This window comes from Myodes glareolus, chromosome 5 (genome assembly GCF_982192425.1).
Source record: "Myodes glareolus chromosome 5, mMyoGla1.1, whole genome shotgun sequence".
In the NCBI taxonomy this organism is placed as follows: Eukaryota; Metazoa; Chordata; class Mammalia; order Rodentia; family Cricetidae; genus Myodes; species Myodes glareolus.
In genome coordinates, this window is record NC_142030.1 from 294,313 (window position 1) to 312,369 (window position 18,057).

Genomic DNA, 18,057 nt, shown 5'->3' on the forward strand with positions numbered 1-18,057 from the left:
TTTTCAAAATATATATGTTGTATTAATTCAGCAGCATTTGTAATCAAATGTCTTTTAGCAGTTTTTGCTCCTTCCTCAGCCATCAAGCAATTCAAAGACAACACAATAACATACAGTGTTCAGACTCTCTGTGTATTTTCCATCTTTACATGGCTTTATTTTAAACTCTATTTCTTTTTTATTTTTAATTTTTGTTTTTTTGAGACTAGATTTCTCTGTGTATCTTTGGCTTTCCTGGCACTCACTCTATGGACCAGGTTGTCCTTGAACTCACAGAGATTTGCTTGCCTCTGCCTCCCAAATGTTGGGATTAAAGGTGTATGCCACCACACCCAACTACTGTCTTTCTTTCTTTTTTGAGGACTTTATTCTTTTTCTTTTTCTTCAAAGCCTATATATTTTTAAACACATGGTAAACCATTTACAGGTTTCCTTCATCTGGATTTATCTTTACTATATATCTCTCTTTTTCTGACCACATGAGTCTTTGATTTGCTAAGCAGTGTAACTAGGATTAAAATCGTGACCTTGATGTCTGGATCCATCCCATTCCTTGGTTTTCTGAGAGTCTAGCCTCATGGCAGAGGTACTGGCCAGAGCCATGTTTATTGTACTGGGTTTCAAGGCTCCTGCTACCACCAAGAAGCATGCTGTCAGCTATTCATAAACATCATTTAATTGTTTGTTGGCAGGTCCTCTTAAAACAGCTACAAGGCTTTTGCAGCTAAAGCTGAGTCAGGAAGCCTCTCTTAAATGAAACACACCTCTAGCAAACACAGCCCACCTGAGAAAATGCTGCTACAAAGAAGCCATGCTTAACTCTGTTCTTTTGTGTCTAGAATTACTTCCCAAACTCAGGTTTTAAGTGGATTTAGTTGTCCACATTGGTGCCATTTGTTGACAGAGGTTTCTGTCCTACTGTTCCCGAAGCTGTTCAGTCCCAAAGAAACACACAGAGGTCTACATTAATCATAAACTGGTTGGCCTATTAGCTCAGGCACTTATAATTTCTTTCTTACATATTAAATTAGCCCATAATTCTCATCTGTGTTAACCATGTGGCTTGGTTTCTCTTTCAGTGAGGTATTCTCATCTTGCTTCTTCTGCAGCTGGATGGCTACTGGCCAATCGGTGTTTTATTAATACAAGACCAGATAAATAAAATAAATAGAATATAACATAAATGGAGGGGAAAATGAAGAGGGAAAACAAGATAAAATCTGAAAACTAAAAGATAGATTAAAAAACCTGGAAAACATAAAAGAAAGCTTATTGTGCTAGTCAAGAAGGATAGAATAGGGTCTCATTTTTGGAACAATTCAACTTGTGAGGAAAGGGATTTACAAGTGTCTAGCATAGGAAGCCTGTCATCAGGATCTGTTAGATTTTGAGGTTGGTCTCCTTCCTTCAGAAGAACGACTGCTTCTTTAATCGAAGCTACAGTCTCCTGTTGTGTCTGTTCTTATATACCTATTTTAGGTCTTCCTAAGATCAGTAAATGCTTACACTCTAGTGTCTCAGTCCTTACTCTGTGTGTTACAGTGTAACAGAGTTGTCTTTATGTGGTCAGCTGCTGAGTTATACAATACTAGCAGACTGGAGACATGGCTCAGCCATTAAGAGCACTGTCTGCTCTTCCAAAGGTCCTGAGTTCAATTCTCAGCAACCACATGGTGGCTCACAACCATCTATAATGACCTCTGGTTTCCTCTTGAGGAAGAGACCTGGTCAGTTGTCCTCATCGACTTAGACCTTGAAACCCAATATGGACCAGTTCAACAGAACCCCCATATACAGGCTGCCCGTGCATGCTTCAGCATTGCCAGGGCATAAATTTCATTTCAAATTCATTTTTCAACACACTGAGCAAAAAACAACAACAAAAAAATAGATGGCTCTCCTTTCTTAGAAATCTCTCCTTTCTCCAATGAATAAATCTTTCAAATGACTGTTGTCATTATTATAATTATGACAATGTAATTCTTGCAAGTGCTTTATTGTACTCTAATGCCACTGTGACAAGCCAATGCTGAATAATATAGCCATATTGATGACTACATTTCATCTTAGCTATTGAACACAGCCATCATGTGACCTATCTGAGATACTCTAATAGGGGACAGTCCAAAGGAAGGGAACAAAGTACTGTTTCCAGAGTCGAGGCATTAGATGTTCCCTCCAGGTGTCTACAAAAAGGGGAGAGCTACCAGTGTACATAGCTAGGAACTGGAATGTGGAGCAATGAAAGCAAATATATCCAAGATGGGACACAGCTGACCAGCATCTACTACTTAGTTTGACACAAAAGAGATAAGAGAAAAGTAGAGTACTAAATAATTATGAGAAGTGAGGGGGCTAGTTTGGAATAGTACAGGCTCTGATGGTTTACCTGACGTGTGGAACACCTTTTATTCCTTACTTTACTTAGTACAACTTGAGTCTAAACTACAGCTACTATGATGTCCCCAAGCAATATAAAAGGCAATCTTTTTTGAGGACTAAAACAGGATAAGGTGGCATCTGCCTTGGGGAGTTCCAGATGAGGAATGCCAAGGGTCATAGCATTGGCAGTGGTGCCCAGTGTAACCTGGACACAGTCTGCCTTGCTTGACACCTAGCTTGACACATACTTGGAATGCATTCCTGAACAGGTTTATCCACCTTGTGATACTTCAGTTTTCTCATTTTACAGAAGGAGAACTGTTTTAAATAATTAGTATGAAGATATGTTAAAGAACACTATATGCTTCGCACAATGTGTTGAGTCTTTGCTATTTGTAGTTTTTTAAAATCCTCATCACTATTGTTATAAGTTCTGATATCTGATATTACTGTACTTCCAGGAAAATACAACCCACAGTATTTGGAATTTGTTTTCTAATTTTAGCAGTAATGCAGAAGGAGTCCATAATTAACCTGTAAAGTGTAAATATTTTGACATGAAAGAAGAATTAACATAGAGAAATATTTATAGCTAAAATAATAAAAATTTGTTAAGACTGTCTGAAAAACAGCAAAGAAACAAATTCTCTAAGTAGTAAAAAATTTGAATTTTGATTTATAGAGGATAAAGATTCAATCACAGCACTCACTCAACTTTGGTACTGGGTACTAGAGGAGTAATAGTGAATGAGACATAATCCTTAAGAACAGGATAGTCTCATATCTTTCTTTTTTAAAAAACCAAAACCATTTATCATGTCTCCTTGTTTTGATTTTGAATAAAGGTTAATTCATTCTTAAATAACCCAAAAGTTAATGTTATTTTAAACCAGTCAGGAATATTCTTGTATTACTGCCACTAATTGAGTAAAGAAAGGCATGTTTAGAATCTTGCTTTTAAAAAAATTCTTTTTTCTGTCCTTCCTGCCACAAAATAGCCTTTCTTAGTTTATAAAAGTGGTATTCACACTTCATCTTCATGTTCTTGCCTCCTTATCCCTAGATGCTTGTGAACTACCACCACCATTTGAAGCTATGGAAGTCAAGGGTGTGCCTAAACCCTATTATGAGGTTGGAGAGACAATAGAATACAAGTGTAAAAAGGGGTACCTGTATATGCTTCCATACATCATGTTTTCTACCTGTGAACCAAATCACACATGGGTCCCTATTACAGATCACGGTTGTCTTAGTAAGTAAACTCAACTTTATTTTTTCTTGATCTTCAGACATTTTAGGATTGGGGTGCTTATATCCCTATTGCAGTGATGCTTTTCCTATGAAGAAAAGTTTTGATTGAAATGTGAGGGGTTTTTTATTCAGGCTTTGGGAAAATTATAGGGAATCTTATTTTTCTTGGAAAATTAGTTGATTTCATAATTGTTAATCTTGTGCTTGTCCTTTGCATTAGTTACTTTTCTGATGTGGTGAAACACCATGACCAGGACAACTTATAAAAGAAAGGGTTTAATTGGGCTTGTGGTCTCAGAGGGTTAGAGTCCATGATGGTAGATCAAAGGTATTGTGGCAGGAACAGCTGAGATTCACATCTCAGAATGGCAAATAGGTTCAGAGAGTGTACTGGAAATGGCACAAATCTTTTGAAACCTCGAAGCACACCTCCACCCTAGTGATATCCTTTCTCCAGCAAGGCTATACTTCCTAATCTTCCTCAAACAGCCACCAACTAGACACCCAATTTTCAAATGCCCTTATGGAGAACATCTTATTCAAATCACCACACCCTTATAATGTAACCATTAAAGAAAATAATCTACAAACTCGAAAGAACCATGTATGATTTTTTTACTTTGATTCAAGTGTAACTGGCTTTGGAGTTGAATTAAATTTTTATTGTTATTTTCTTCTAGAAGTAGAATGTGCAGCATTAAAGAACCCTTCATTTGGCAGTGTACACTACATGGATGGCAGACCTTCATGGGGCAATCGAGCTCAATTCTCTTGTATGGAGGGGTAAGTTGCTCCTTATGGGAAATAAGGTAAATGTTCCTGATTCAATTGTTCTACATCTCTTTTTTAAGCATTCAAGTAAATTTGCTTATGATATGAGGGTCGTGCTCCTAGCCACACAACATTTGCGTGCTTTATGGAGATAGGAGAGGTGCTTAATCAATAAAAAAGTTGAAGGAAAACTAATCTGTATCATTCTTGTATCTAAAATAAGTCTATGATAAATATTAAGAATGGAGTAATCTGCCAAGGATGGTGGTTCAATTTGTAATTCCAGCACTCAGGAGGATGAGGCAGGTGAATCTCCCTGAGTTTGAGGGCACTCTGACTACACAGTGAGTTCCAGGCCAGTCTGGGCTACATATCTAAAGGGTGAGCATGGTGACCTTACTATTCACAGTCAAGTGTACCTCCTACCAGCTCAAGGATAAAGTGGGGCTCTCATGAAATTAAGGCAGAACTGCTAACCAAAGAAGAATTCTTTTTTGCAATTTTTAAATTTAATTATTTATTTATTAAAAAATTCCACCTCCTTCCCACCTCACATTTCCCTCCCACTCCCCACTTCCCCCTCCTTCTCTAGTACTAAGAGCAGTCAGGGTTCCCTGCCCCGTGGGAAGTCCAAGGTCCTCCCCCCTCCATCCAGGTATATAAAGGTGAGCACCCAAACAAACCAGGCTCCCACAAAGTCAGTCCATGCAGTAGAATCAAAACCCAGTGCCATTGTCCTTGGCTTCTCAGTCAGCCTTCATTGCCAGCCACATTAAGAGTGTCCATTTTGATCACATACTCCATCACTCCCAGTCCAGCTGGCCTTGGTGAGCTCCCATTAGATCAGTCCCACCATCTCAGTGGGTAGACACACCCCTCGTGGTCCTGACTTCCAAAGGAGAATTCTTGAAGGCATTAACAAGTTAAAATGTAACCTAACTCATCTTTACCACGTGATAGGATATTTGGTTGGAAAACCTTATTTTTCAGACTTCTACATAACCTGAATTGTCTCCAAAAGAAGTGTTAGTCACTGAGTAAGTCTTTATTCTCTAGAGCTCTTAGAAGTAATTGTGACTCTTGGGCAAAATTGGCTGGCTGTCATCAGAGAGTTTCATTGATTTTTTTGTTTTGTTTTGGTTTTTCGAGACAAGATTTTCTATGTAACAGCCCTGACTGTCCTGGAACATGTGTTGTAGACCAGGCTGGCCTCAAACTCACAGAGATCTGCCTGCTGGAATTAAAGGAATGCACCACCATGCATGGCAATAAATTTTTAACTTAATCAAGTAAAAGTACATTTAGGTAAAGGAAATTTAAGTTGAAGAAATTTCCTAGATACTTTGAGGGAACCAAAAGTTTAGGCTATAAATATTTTTCAAAGACTAATCTTGTTGAGAAACCCAGTAGATACAGAAGCTATCAGAGCAAAATTATAAAAAAAAAATACCAGATAAGAATTTTTGTGGTGATGGAATGAGTCCAGAATAATAATCTGTGAATTAGCATAATTGGGAGACTTGACAGGATTAATCATGAGCTGTTCCTAGAAAGACATTATAAATCATTATATTGGTAAGAAATAACATATTCTTTCTACTGGCTGTGTGCCAGACTCTTGTTGATCTAATTTTCTTGAACAATCTTATAAGATATCTAATTTACTATTGTTTGTTTTTTGGTGTGTGTGTGTGTGTGTGTGTGTGTGTGTCTGTGTCTGTGTCTGTGTAGGTGAGAGAGAGAGAGAGAGAGAGAGAGAGAGAGAGAGAGAGAGAGAGAGAGAGAGAGAGAGAGAGAGAGGAGAGACTGACTCACTATATAACCCTGGTTGGCCTGGAGCTTGCTGTGTAGACAAAACTGGCCTTTAATTCACAGAAATATACATTTTACCTCCTGGGTTCTGGGGTTAAAGTTATGTGCCAGCACACCTAGCTATTTGCATGTTTTTAATTCAGGAACAAGAGAAACTTAAAATGGTTTGTCCAAGCTTGAGTAGCCTGTCAGTCATGGAAGTAGAACTAGAACCCAGGCAGTCCTTTCCTAAGGAAACTTCTCTCCTCTGTCCATTCTCCCAGAGCAGAATGGATGGGCAAAGACAAGCAGAGTAGTATGATTGATTGTAGGAGATGGCAAAGATGCCAGGTCACATCAGATATGCCTAGATATCACAGCTCTTGGATGGTGTGCTCACAGACAGAAACTCTTTATCTAATTAAAGTTTAGTTAGATTTGTTTAGTACTTTCATTATGCCTTGCTTAAGAAACCTATCCTTCAAACTACTATAGCATAGGAAAAAACTATCTGAAAATGTATTTCATTATTATGTGTATTTTATCAGCTGCCAAAGAAAACAGTAACTTTTTCTTTGCTCATTCAGTTATTACTTAATTGGTATGTCAGTTCTACACTGTGTGCTTAAAGGTGATGCTGATGCACACTGGGATGGTCTTCCCCCACGTTGTGAAAGTAAGTAAATTCTCTTTTTAAAATTTACACTATCACTTCTCAAACATTTTGGCCTCAGGACCCTATTATGATTTTAGATTAATAAGTATCCAAAAACATTTTCTCCATGGTTATATCTATTGATATTAATCATGTTGGGATTAGAATGAAAATATTTTTGAATAATTATTTTAAGGACAATAAACTCTACATATTAATATATCTCACATATTTTTATTGAAATTTTAAAAGTAAGAATAGGGACACTGCTTTGTGTTTTCAAATCTCTTCAATATTTGACTTGGAGGAAGACATTGGGAATTAGCCTGTTCAATTATCAAAGTTTGTTACTTCTGCAAAAACATTGTACTGTAAGGATGAAAATGATACATGATAGTATGTTAGTACGATTTTAAGCCACCATTCTATTGAATGAATGTACCTGCACCTTCAAACACATTTCTCAATCAGCATTCAACTTGATGTTTTTCATCACAAAGGTTTTCACCAAATGATCAGCATCTTTTCTGTTGACTAGAACAAAACTTGACATGACCTCACAAATAAGGTCATTCTTTCCCTTAGGAAAATGAGTGTTGTCCTCAAAGTTCATTTCTGTGTTAGTGGTTTAGATTTAAGGTGATGGATTTTTCTCATGGAAACCCTCTTCTAGATGAAAATTGGGTTCATAAATAACTTATAGAAACCTTGTACTGATGAATTTGTTAATAATTTATAGAGTTTCCTAATAGTGTCTTGAATAGGTACACTGCCTTTATTATAACTTTATTTCCCTTTTTTTTTTATAAAGAAATCTCTTGTTTGCCACCTCCAAAAATAAAAAACGGGACACACACCTTTATTGATATCAATGTATTCAGATACCGTGAAGCAGTGATTTACAGTTGTGATCCTATCCCAGGGCCAGATAAGTTTTCCCTTATTGGAATGAGCATGCTGATCTGTACTGGCCATAACACCTGGAGTAGCCAGGCTCCAGAGTGTAAAGGTAATCATCTTTCCTTCATTTGCAAATAGTTTTACCTAAAAGTAAACACAGTGAGCATATGGCCTTTATGCTCTTTTAAAACTGTTTTTTAATTTAAGTTCATAGCTTGTTAAATTAAATCCAAAAATAATTCTAGTTATGGAGTTCCATTCTCATTTCCTAGAATGTGAGCCATGAGGTGGGGTATTTTTGTTTTAAAGAACCAAAACATTTAACATACACTGGCTGAAAAATACGGAAGTTATCTTGTGTTACAAGAAGACAGAGCAGTCTAGCTACAAGTAATGGCAAAGCAGATTATGATTAGCAGCCCCCTCATCGAAAGAATAGTAAAAATCTAGACAAAAAAAGTTTGCTTTTTGTATTTTTTTTATCCCAAATTGTTTCCGCCGTGGAAGCATTTCCAAAAACATGGAGCCACTGGAAGGTTTTACCCTTGAAAGAGAACTACCACTGACTCCCAGCAAATGCTTATCTTTCCAAGTGTACATGGAACGGCTGCAAGGTAGAAAACAATCCAGGTGCTTAGATGTTTTTGTTTTGTTTTGCTTGTTTTTGCTGTTTGTTATTTTGACATAAGGTCTCACAATGTAAACCTGGCTAGCCTAGAACTTACAGAAATCCCCCAGGTTCTGCCTCTTGAGTGTTAGAATTAAAAGTGTATGTCACCAGGACTGGTGACTAATACATTTTTAACAAATATCAAAAAACAGTAATTTAAAGTGCATCACCTAATCTTAAGAAATGAAAGTAGAAATCCACAAAATTTGAAAATTATGCAAGATACTTCTAAGTAATCTATAAGTAAAGAAGTTAGCAGGAAAATTGGGAAGTGTGTGAAATGTGTAAAATGAAAACCTCATCTCAGAATGTCAGGACTTGCCAGAGTTCACCTGAAGTACACTTTCTATCACAAAATATTTGCGTTAGAAAAATAAAAATTGTAAATTAGAGACCAAAGGACCTAGTCCTAGCCTTCCACTGTAATAATCTAAAGAGCAAATTAAACTAGCAAGAAAGTATAGCAAGAAAGTGTAGCAGACATCAGTGAAACAGAAAAAAGAGAAGAGAACAAGAGAAATAACTGAAACCAACAGCTGTGCTTTGGGAGAAGATGGATAAAACTCTAGCCAGAAGTGTGTGTGTGGGTGGGGGACCAACATTAAGAATGAGAAGGAGCAGATGGTAGTGATGCACACCTTTAATCCCAGCACTCAGGAGGCAGGGGCAGGCAGATTTCGGTGAGTTCAAGGCCAGCCTGTTCTACAAGAGCTAGTTCCAGGAGAAGCTCCAAAGCTACCGAGAAACCCTGTCTCAAAAAAATAAAAATAAATAAGTAAATAGAAAGAAAAGACAATGATATAATTAACCAACCTACAGGTTTTTAATCAAGAAAAAAATCTTCAAGACAGAAGCATTAAAAGTAACCAGACCACTTCTATATAAACCAAAGCTGAGACCTTCAGCAGCCAGCCTATGAGAATTGTCCACGTGGGGCTGGAGTGATGACTCAGCAGTTAAAAGCACTGGACGCTCTTGCAAAGGACACAGGTTCAATTCCCAGCACCCACACGGCGAGTCCCAGCTGTCTCTAACTTTGAATCCAGGGGATTTGGCATCTTCCTGCAGACAAAAGCCCAATGTACATTAAAAAAAAAATACAGAAAGCTTAAAATTGCTAAAGAAAGCTCTGGACTGAAAAACAAAAACAAAAACAAAAACATGGTACCAGACAGGAGCTCAGGTCTCCAGGAATGGGAAGAGCACTTGAGTTTAACAAGCTGAACGTGATCTGGTCTCAGCTGCTGTTCAGTTTATACCTCACAGTATAGGATAACATCCATAGTGCCTAAACTAGCAATTTTTGTCCCTCTCCCCCAATTCTTCTAGTAGACTATGAGTCAGTCTAATAGATTATGACTAATTTTACTTAAAGAATGGGGAAGGTGAGTATTACTGTGATTTTTAAGGGATCTATATGCTCATATTTGGGACACAAAATATGTTTCTTTAACTCTGAGTTGTAATCTTAAAAGTTTCAGAAAATTGATATGAAAAAATAAATCAGATTTTTATTAAATTCTGGTCGTTTCTCCTCTTTTCAGTGGTAAAATGTCCATTTCCACTACTACAAAATGGAAGACAGATAGCAGGATTTGAAAAGAAATTTTCCTATGAAGCAACAGTGACATTTGAATGTGAGGAGGGTTTCTACATGAAGGGCAGGGACACGGTGGTCTGCAGTGCTAACAGCACGTGGGAGCCTCCAATCCCAATATGCGTGAAAGGTACAAACGATGTCTCATTTTCCTTCTTTAATTTTCTGGTAGTTTTTGTCTGCTTGCTTGTTTTGAAATTTATTTCATTGTTGTTAAATATTATGAAACCTGAAAAGCAATAATTTCGGTACATAGCTCAGGCTTATAATCATTCCTGTGCCATATATATGACATAAAATTCTGCTGTTGTGATTTTTGTTGTTTTGGGGGGGATTTTAGTTTGTTAGAGCATGGCAATATTCTTTTAAGAGTATTTCTATATAAAAAGTGGATTGTAACATTTTTCAGAGTAAATTGAAGCCTGATTATTGCTATATAATTAAGCCAAGAATCAAAGGTATGACTCGTGATAGTGAAAAGTTGGTCTAAATTACATTATTTTGTTTTCCAGTGTTATCTATCCTAGTAAATCTCTAACTTTTGAGTTATTCAGGTTTATTAACGTTCTGCATAAATTTTTCTGACAATCTTTTAAATTCCTAGTGGAAGTGCCAGCAATAACTCTTGTTTGACACAATTGACATTGTTCTTTTATTTTCTGGTGTCAACTCCCAGTTCAAAATCCCCAGTTTTTATTCTCATATTTAATAATTTCCTTCTTATACTTTGTAAAAAAAATACTAAGTTCCTGGTGAATTTTTCAGATATTCTTTAAATTTCTGCATGTCTATTTACTCATCATTTTTAGTACATTTAATAGTGCAGAAAGAATGAATATATTTGCAGCCATTTCATTTGTCAGATGTAGTAACTCTTATTTTATTTGCTATAGTCCCACACATGAATAAGAATGTGAATTTAGAAAAGTTATGTCCATTTTAAACGTGTATTTCCATGTGTCAAATGATCTAGTACCTTTCTTATTGTGTTCAGGATGTAAGCTTAAAGGACTTACCATAATACCTGGTATATGGGATGCCCTTAAAGGACTTACCACAATACCTAGTATATGGGATGCTCTTAAAGTTAGCTCCATATCTTCTCTACTTGCATAAATCTTAATAAAAAGGAAGGCCCTTGGCTTCTGTTTGTTGCTGTTTTCTGTATTCAATTTTGCTATTTAATTCTTTTTTTTAACCAAAATGATTTGCTTACACTTTTGCTGCTTTTTATGTTAGACACAGTTCATTTCCTGAACTGTGGTCAGTTTGGGGTGAACGTCTCATTAGTCATTTTGTTTAGGATCTTGTATATACCCAAACTGGCCTCAGTCACAATACTCCTGCTTCAGTTTCTTTAGTGCTGGAATTACAAGCATGCGCTATACCCAGCTTTTCAGGTTTTTTTTTAAGTAGTGCATATAAATAGAAATTTGTGCTGCCTCAAGAATGAAACCTGTGTTTTCCATTTCCTCCCCCATTCTCCTCACCTATTTAAAACATTTGTTTGTTATTTTTGTCTTTACCAGGCAACACTGACAACAGAAACTAGATTTCTTAACAACTGAGAGCTAGTAAGCCTCTCCAACTGAAGTGACATTGGTTTTTTAGAGACTCCCAATCAGCTGCTGTTAAGCATAGAAAGTTTCTTTGATGGAGGAACCACCATTCCCACTTCAGAGCTCCTTGCTGTGGTTCCAGCTGATGCTCTGGAAGCCACCCAGGGTGGTGGAAGGAGTATCAGACAGGACTGACTGTGCGCAGTCCTCTCCTGACTCTGCCTGACCAAACTGACTTCATTTCTATGAACTTTGGATTCCATGTTGTTGCTTTAACAAGGATATTGAACTCAAGTAAATCTCAATTACTGGTTACAACTTGTTTAAAAAATATTTCCTGTCTTCTTAATATTTTAAAGGTTTGAGAGACATGAGAATTGTACATGCTTACTTGCTCACCCAGTGATTAGAGTGCCTTTTTTCTTTTTCTCATTTTTTCTTTTGAGACAAGATTTTCACTATATACTAGAACAATCTGTGTAGACGAGGTTGGCCTAGAACTCACAGAGATCTTCCTGCCTCCCAGGTGCTGGGATTAGAGGCCTGTACCACCATGCCCAATTTCTGGAGAACATTTTGATGTTTTCTACAAGAACCTCACATCTCCAGTAGCTTTCTTTTATATCTTAGATGAGTTTCTGTTGAAAGGAATTTTTGAAAGAATTGACAGATTTTATATGTTGAACCAGCTCTGTCTGCATCTCTGGGATGAAGACTACTTGATCATAATGGATAATTTTTTTGATGTGTTCTTGGATTCTGTTTGCCAGAATTTTATTGAGAATTTTTGCATCGATGTTCATGATTGAGATTGGTCTGTAATTCTCTTTCTTGGTTGGGTCTTTGTGTGGTTTTGGAATCAGGGTGACTGTAGCTTCATAAAAAGAGTTTGAAAATGACTCATCTGTTTCTATTATGTGAAACACATTAAGGAGTATAGGTATCAGCTCTTCTTGGAAGTCCTGATAAAATTCTGCATTAAAGCCATCTGGTCTTGTGCTTTTTTTGGTTGGGAAGTTTTTTATGACAGCTTCTATTTCCTCACAACTTACATTTCTTCACTTGTTCACCTGGTCTTAATTTAATTTTGGTAAATGGTATTTATCTAAAAACAAGTCCATTTATTTTACATTTTCCAAATCCAGCTGGACCGGGTCTGAATGAGCATGTGATCAAACCGGACTCTCTGATTGTGGCTGACAATGGGGGCCGACTGTGATGCCATTGATAAAGGCACTGGGACTTGTTTTTATGGCATGTTCTGGCTTTTTGGGACCCTAGTCTATATGGATGCACAGCTCCCTAGGCCTGGATGTAGTGGGGAGGGCCTTGGACTTCCCACAGGGCAGGGTTCCCTGCCCTCTCTCAAGCAGGGTGGGAGAGGAAGGAGGGGGTGTGGGGGAGCAAGAGGGAATTGGGAGGAGGGAAGGAAGTATAAATAATTGAATGGAAAAACAAAAATATAAAAAAAGAATTGACAGTAAGTACTTGATAAAATATTTATGAAACACTAATTCAGTTTGCTATTTGAAAGACAAGATATATGAGAAAAGGCACATAAAGAAGTAAAACTAAGAGGAATCTGTCTGTTAAAAAAAAAATCTTGGTAGAATTGTCAGTCATTTTTTATTGCCCATAGGGAAGAACTTGCATTGAAAGCGGGAGCAGCAGTAGCCTGTACTAGTGGTATGGTAGGTCTGATGGTGTGTGAAAAGTGGAGAGATTACGATGCCCATTGTATAGTATCTTATTTTTTAGGGTGCATATGTTTACCTTGAACACATTCTCTTTATGATTTATTTTTAGTTACCTTCTAGGATTTGTATTTGTAAAATGCAAAGCTGTAGTGAACATTCTTGTACACAGGTCTGTGCAATTATATATGTAGATTAAACATATCCATAGGCTAGGTCCCTAGTAGAACTATAAAGTACAGAAAGTATGTGTACTTTTTACTTTCATAGGTAATCTTTTTAAAAAATTAATATTATAATTAAATTTATAATTTTATATTATAAGCTTAATGAATTGATAGACTCTATTTCTTTTTTTTAGGTCCTAAGCCTACTTATCCCACCAAGCCTCCAGTTTACAATTACCCAGGTTTGATAGTTCTTTATCCTACTGACAGAGTTAAGAGTTCCATGAGATATAGATGAGAAATGGTGCCTTGTTTTGTCATTTTTTCATTTTTTAATAAGGTTGAACTTTTTAAAATTACATTTTTAAAGCATCCTTTTAGGTGGGGGTGTCACTATTGATGCTCAGGCTTCAATTCTCATCTCAAATCATATTTGCCTTTAAGTTCTTGCCACTGGACCCAATGGTCATTTATTCATATCCTCTTCCCTTTTTTTCCTAAACTATTTTAATTTATATACATCTAGATATAGATTTACTTTTATAGATTAAAATTATATAAATGATGTTGTGAAAGTTAATTGCTACTAATGTTTTAGGGTTGTTTTTTATTTATTTTTGTACATCAACATTCTCTTATTTTTCCTTTTTCCTCATTATTTTATGTGTGTGTGTGTGTGTGTGTGTGTGTGTGTGTGTGTGTTTGCATATACGTGGATTCACGTTTGTGGTATATGCATGTGTTTGTGGAAATCTGAGGTTAATGTTAGGAATCATTCTCAATCTCTGTTCCTTATTCCCTGTGGCAGAATGTCTTCATCAAATCCAGAGCTCACAGAGATAGCGAGTCTCTCCAATATCTAGGAATACTAGCTCCACCTTCCAAGGCAGGTAGACTGTCTAAGTAGGTGTCTGGGGATCCAAACTCAGATCATTACTTTTATGTGGCAAGTGCTTGATTTCTGAGCTATTTTCCCCACCAATATTTTCTTTTTTTTCAGCAAAAATCATATCAAACTTCACATGTTTTTCATTGATTTGTTCTTTCACTTAATGTCTTAGATTGGAATTTAGTTAGATTTATTTCCATAATAGTTTCTTTTGGAGGCCTTAAAAGTTTTTGTCTTTAAGACTCCTTTTCAGGGTTCAATTAAAGACATTATGAATAGCTAAAGGTAAAGAAGTTTACTCACAACAGGAATCGTCTGACCATGTTTCTTTATTCTCTCTTCGATCCATCATCTCTCATTGTTCCACCCATTACTTGTTCTCCTTGTTCTACATTGTTCTTCCTTGTCCCTAGTTCTATCGATTACCTGGGTTCCCAGTCATATATATCCTTAAAACCAGCAATTCCCCAGCCCTAGGAGGTTGGGGAGCCAGCATTTTTTTCCCCATAGAAAATTAGATAAGCGTTTTCACATACACACACAGATCCATGGGAGTGGCTAGTACACATTCAGTGAACTCCTTAATGGAAAAAGTTAGTTAAGAAAGGAATTAAATCATCAGGGATTCTTAGGGAGGAGGTTAGTACACTACATTATTAGATGATAGATAAAAGGTTAAAAGGTTTATTTTCAGTAGAATTATGAATATGGCACAGAATGTATTTTAAATCGGTGTGCCACTTCTTCTGGTATGCATAGAGGCTGTGACGTAACTAAGCAACCCAGGGTAAGCTGATGGCTCTTGATCCGATAGCACAGACACAAGACACCACAATTTCTACGGGCCTAGGTCTGGAGTTAAACTTACTACTATAACCAAAGAAGAGACCCAGGCCTCTAAATTATCAGTTCTGGGCTATGCTGTTACCAACCGTTCTGTTCGTGGGGTAAAACCAGAGCAGCATCTTGAGCAGGTAGTAACTCTAAATCCTTGGAGATCCATGAATATCTTAGATGGGATGCTCTTTGCCTGGACCCTAAACTCTGACCAAATACCTGCTGATAAAGATAATTGGAGGAAGGCAGATCTTTGTGCTTACCTAGGAGAGAGGAACAAGGCCTGGCCAGTGGGAGACTGGTTTCACTAAACTGTTCTGAACTGTGAGAATTCCCAAATATGTAACAGAAAAAGAGTTAACTACAGCAAAAAATTTACCATAAAGGACAGCCACTGTATTCATGAAGCAATAATGCCAAAAAGCCTTGCCTTTTGGTTTAGCCTTTACCAGATCCCTTGGTTCTGATAAGTTGCTCACGAAAAGATGTCTGAGCAATTACTGTATAATGTTGTGACTTGTAGTAAGTTGCATACTATATATCTCACTTTACCAATCTCCTAGTGGTCATGTGTGTCCAGAAGTTTTACATAAATGGGTGATGAGATATTTCAATTATTCCATCAATTGCTGTGAGTTGTATGTCATATAAAAAGCTTTAGGTAAGAATGGGAGTGGAGAGATAATTCAGTAGCTAAGAGCAAGTCCTGCTCTTGTTCAGTACCGCCATTTGATTCTCAGCATCCATGTGGAGTGGCTCACAGCCTACTGTAAGTCCAACTTCAGAGGATCTGACACTTTTCTGGCCTCCTCAAGTACCTGCATATACATGGCGCGAGCGCGCGCGCGCACACACACACACACACACACACACACACACACGAATTTAAAAAAAATAAAAATAAATCTTTAAATAAAAACAGGCTTTTAGTGTTCTCCTGGTGAGAATTACATTATTTTATTCATATATTTGAAGTCTTTATTTCAAATTGTTGGTACACTTGAAACAATGGTGATATTTGTGGGGAGGGGTAACAGGCTCCTCCTTCCCTCATCTCCACTTAGAGGCTAAAAAGGGCTAGTGGACAAGTGGAACTATAAGCAGAGCTTTGTCATCTGGGAAGAAGACAGCTTACCCAACTTTTCATTGTACATAAAATCACAGGTATTCCAGCCTTCTTTCTCATTTGCACCCTACCCATTCCTGCACCAGAGTTGTCTTTTTTTTTAAACTACAGTAATCTTTTTTTTAAATATTTGACTTTTTTTAAAATTTCTAGACCATTCATGTTAATCTTGCAATTCAATCAGACAATTCTTTGGCATTACACACACAGACATTCTAGTGCAACCAATTCTCTTTCATCATCCCTAACTGAAACCTCCACTGTTAAATGATGACTTCCTGTTCCTCCCTCTCCCAGCACCTGCTGCACACTGTTTTCCTTGCTTCCCCATATAACTTTGTCTGTTCTAAGTATTTCCTATACCTAGATCATACAGAATTTATTCTTTTGTGCCTTGATAACTTCATATAACTCTTGATCTATGTAACTTTCATCTTGTTCTAGGATGCTTATGTCTGAATAATACTCCATTACTTGTATTGCCTCATTTTGCTTATTTGTTCATTTTGGTTGCTTTATGTACACCTCCTAGCTATTCTGTACAGTGCTGTATTGAGTATGGAGTTAGACACCTGTTCAAAGTTTCCACTTTCAATTTTTCTGGTTACAACGAGGAATAGAACTTCTTGGTCATAAGGTGATTCAATTTCTTTTCTTTCTTTTTTCTTTCTTCCCCCCTCTCTCTTCCTCTTTTTTTGAGGAAATTATTGATTTCCACAACAGCTACATGATTTTATAGTCTTCACCACATTTCTTGCATCTCCATTCTCAGTAGTTCTGGTCTTTGTTTCATATCGTTTGTCTGTTTTGTGTTGCTGTAACAGAATACCACAGATGACATGATTTATAAAGGACAGAACTTATATCTCTCATGGTTCTGGATTTAGGGAGGTATGTAATGTCAAAGTGCTACTGTTAGGCAAATGCCTTCTTGCTGCATCATAACAAGCCAGAAGGAAGAGAGAGAGAGGAGAGAAAGTATATGCCGCATGGGCAGACTCAGTCCTGCAATAATGAACCCAGTCCCTAGATAATGGCATGCCAGACACACTTGTGCCCTCATCATCTCAAAACCCTTATGTCAGCAAGAATTTCTACATAAATTTTGGAGAATGCAATTATTCAAGCCATAGTACTAAGTTAGTATATGATTATATATGATTGGTTTTATTTCCATTTTCCTAATATTAGTGAAGTGTTGAGCATCTTTTTATGAGTTTGTTGATTATCTATACATCTTATTTGGAAAAATATCTATTCAAGTCCTTGGACTTTTTAAATTGAGTATATTGCTACTGGGTTTTAAGAGTAATTTGGATATTCTATAATAGCTAATCAAATATAAAATTCACAAATATTTCCTCACATTCTGTTTATTGCTTTTTCACTCTACTAGTGTCCTTTAGTGCAAAACTTTTCATTTTGATGAAATTCTATTAATCTTCTTCACTGTTATTGTGGCGTATACTTTGTGTCACATTCAAGAAATCCCTTGTAATCATGAAGTGTTTCCCCATGTTTTCTTCTATAAGTTTTATAGTTTTAGACATTATCTTCAATAATTTTATCCATCTAAGTTTTATACACACACACACACACACACACACACACACACACACACACACACACACACACATATATATATATATATATATATATATATATATATAAAGGCTCTAACCTCATTCTTTTTGGTAAAAATATCAAAATTTCCAGCACTAGTTGGTTGAAGAGGCTACTCTTTCCCAATGACTGTTTCTATTCATCA

General features: G+C 36.7%; 1 protein-coding gene across 3 annotated transcripts in view; it reads left to right on the forward strand.

Moving 5' to 3' along the window:
• The window catches only part of Cd46 (CD46 molecule), a 35,310-nt gene that overhangs the window by 3,241 nt on the left and 14,012 nt on the right, over nt 1–18,057 (forward strand). For 2 of the 3 annotated variants that reach the window (XM_048439330.3, XM_085687493.2), the window contains exons 2-7: nt 3,446–3,634; nt 4,314–4,416; nt 6,783–6,871; nt 7,662–7,859; nt 9,965–10,147; nt 13,632–13,679. In XM_048439330.3, the coding sequence (XP_048295287.1) occupies nt 3,446–3,634; nt 4,314–4,416; nt 6,783–6,871; nt 7,662–7,859; nt 9,965–10,147; nt 13,632–13,679 (810 nt within the window). The remainder of the gene's footprint in view (nt 1–3,445; nt 3,635–4,313; nt 4,417–6,782; nt 6,872–7,661; nt 7,860–9,964; nt 10,148–13,631; nt 13,680–18,057) is intronic. The other variant, XM_085687494.2, reaches the window with a different exon arrangement.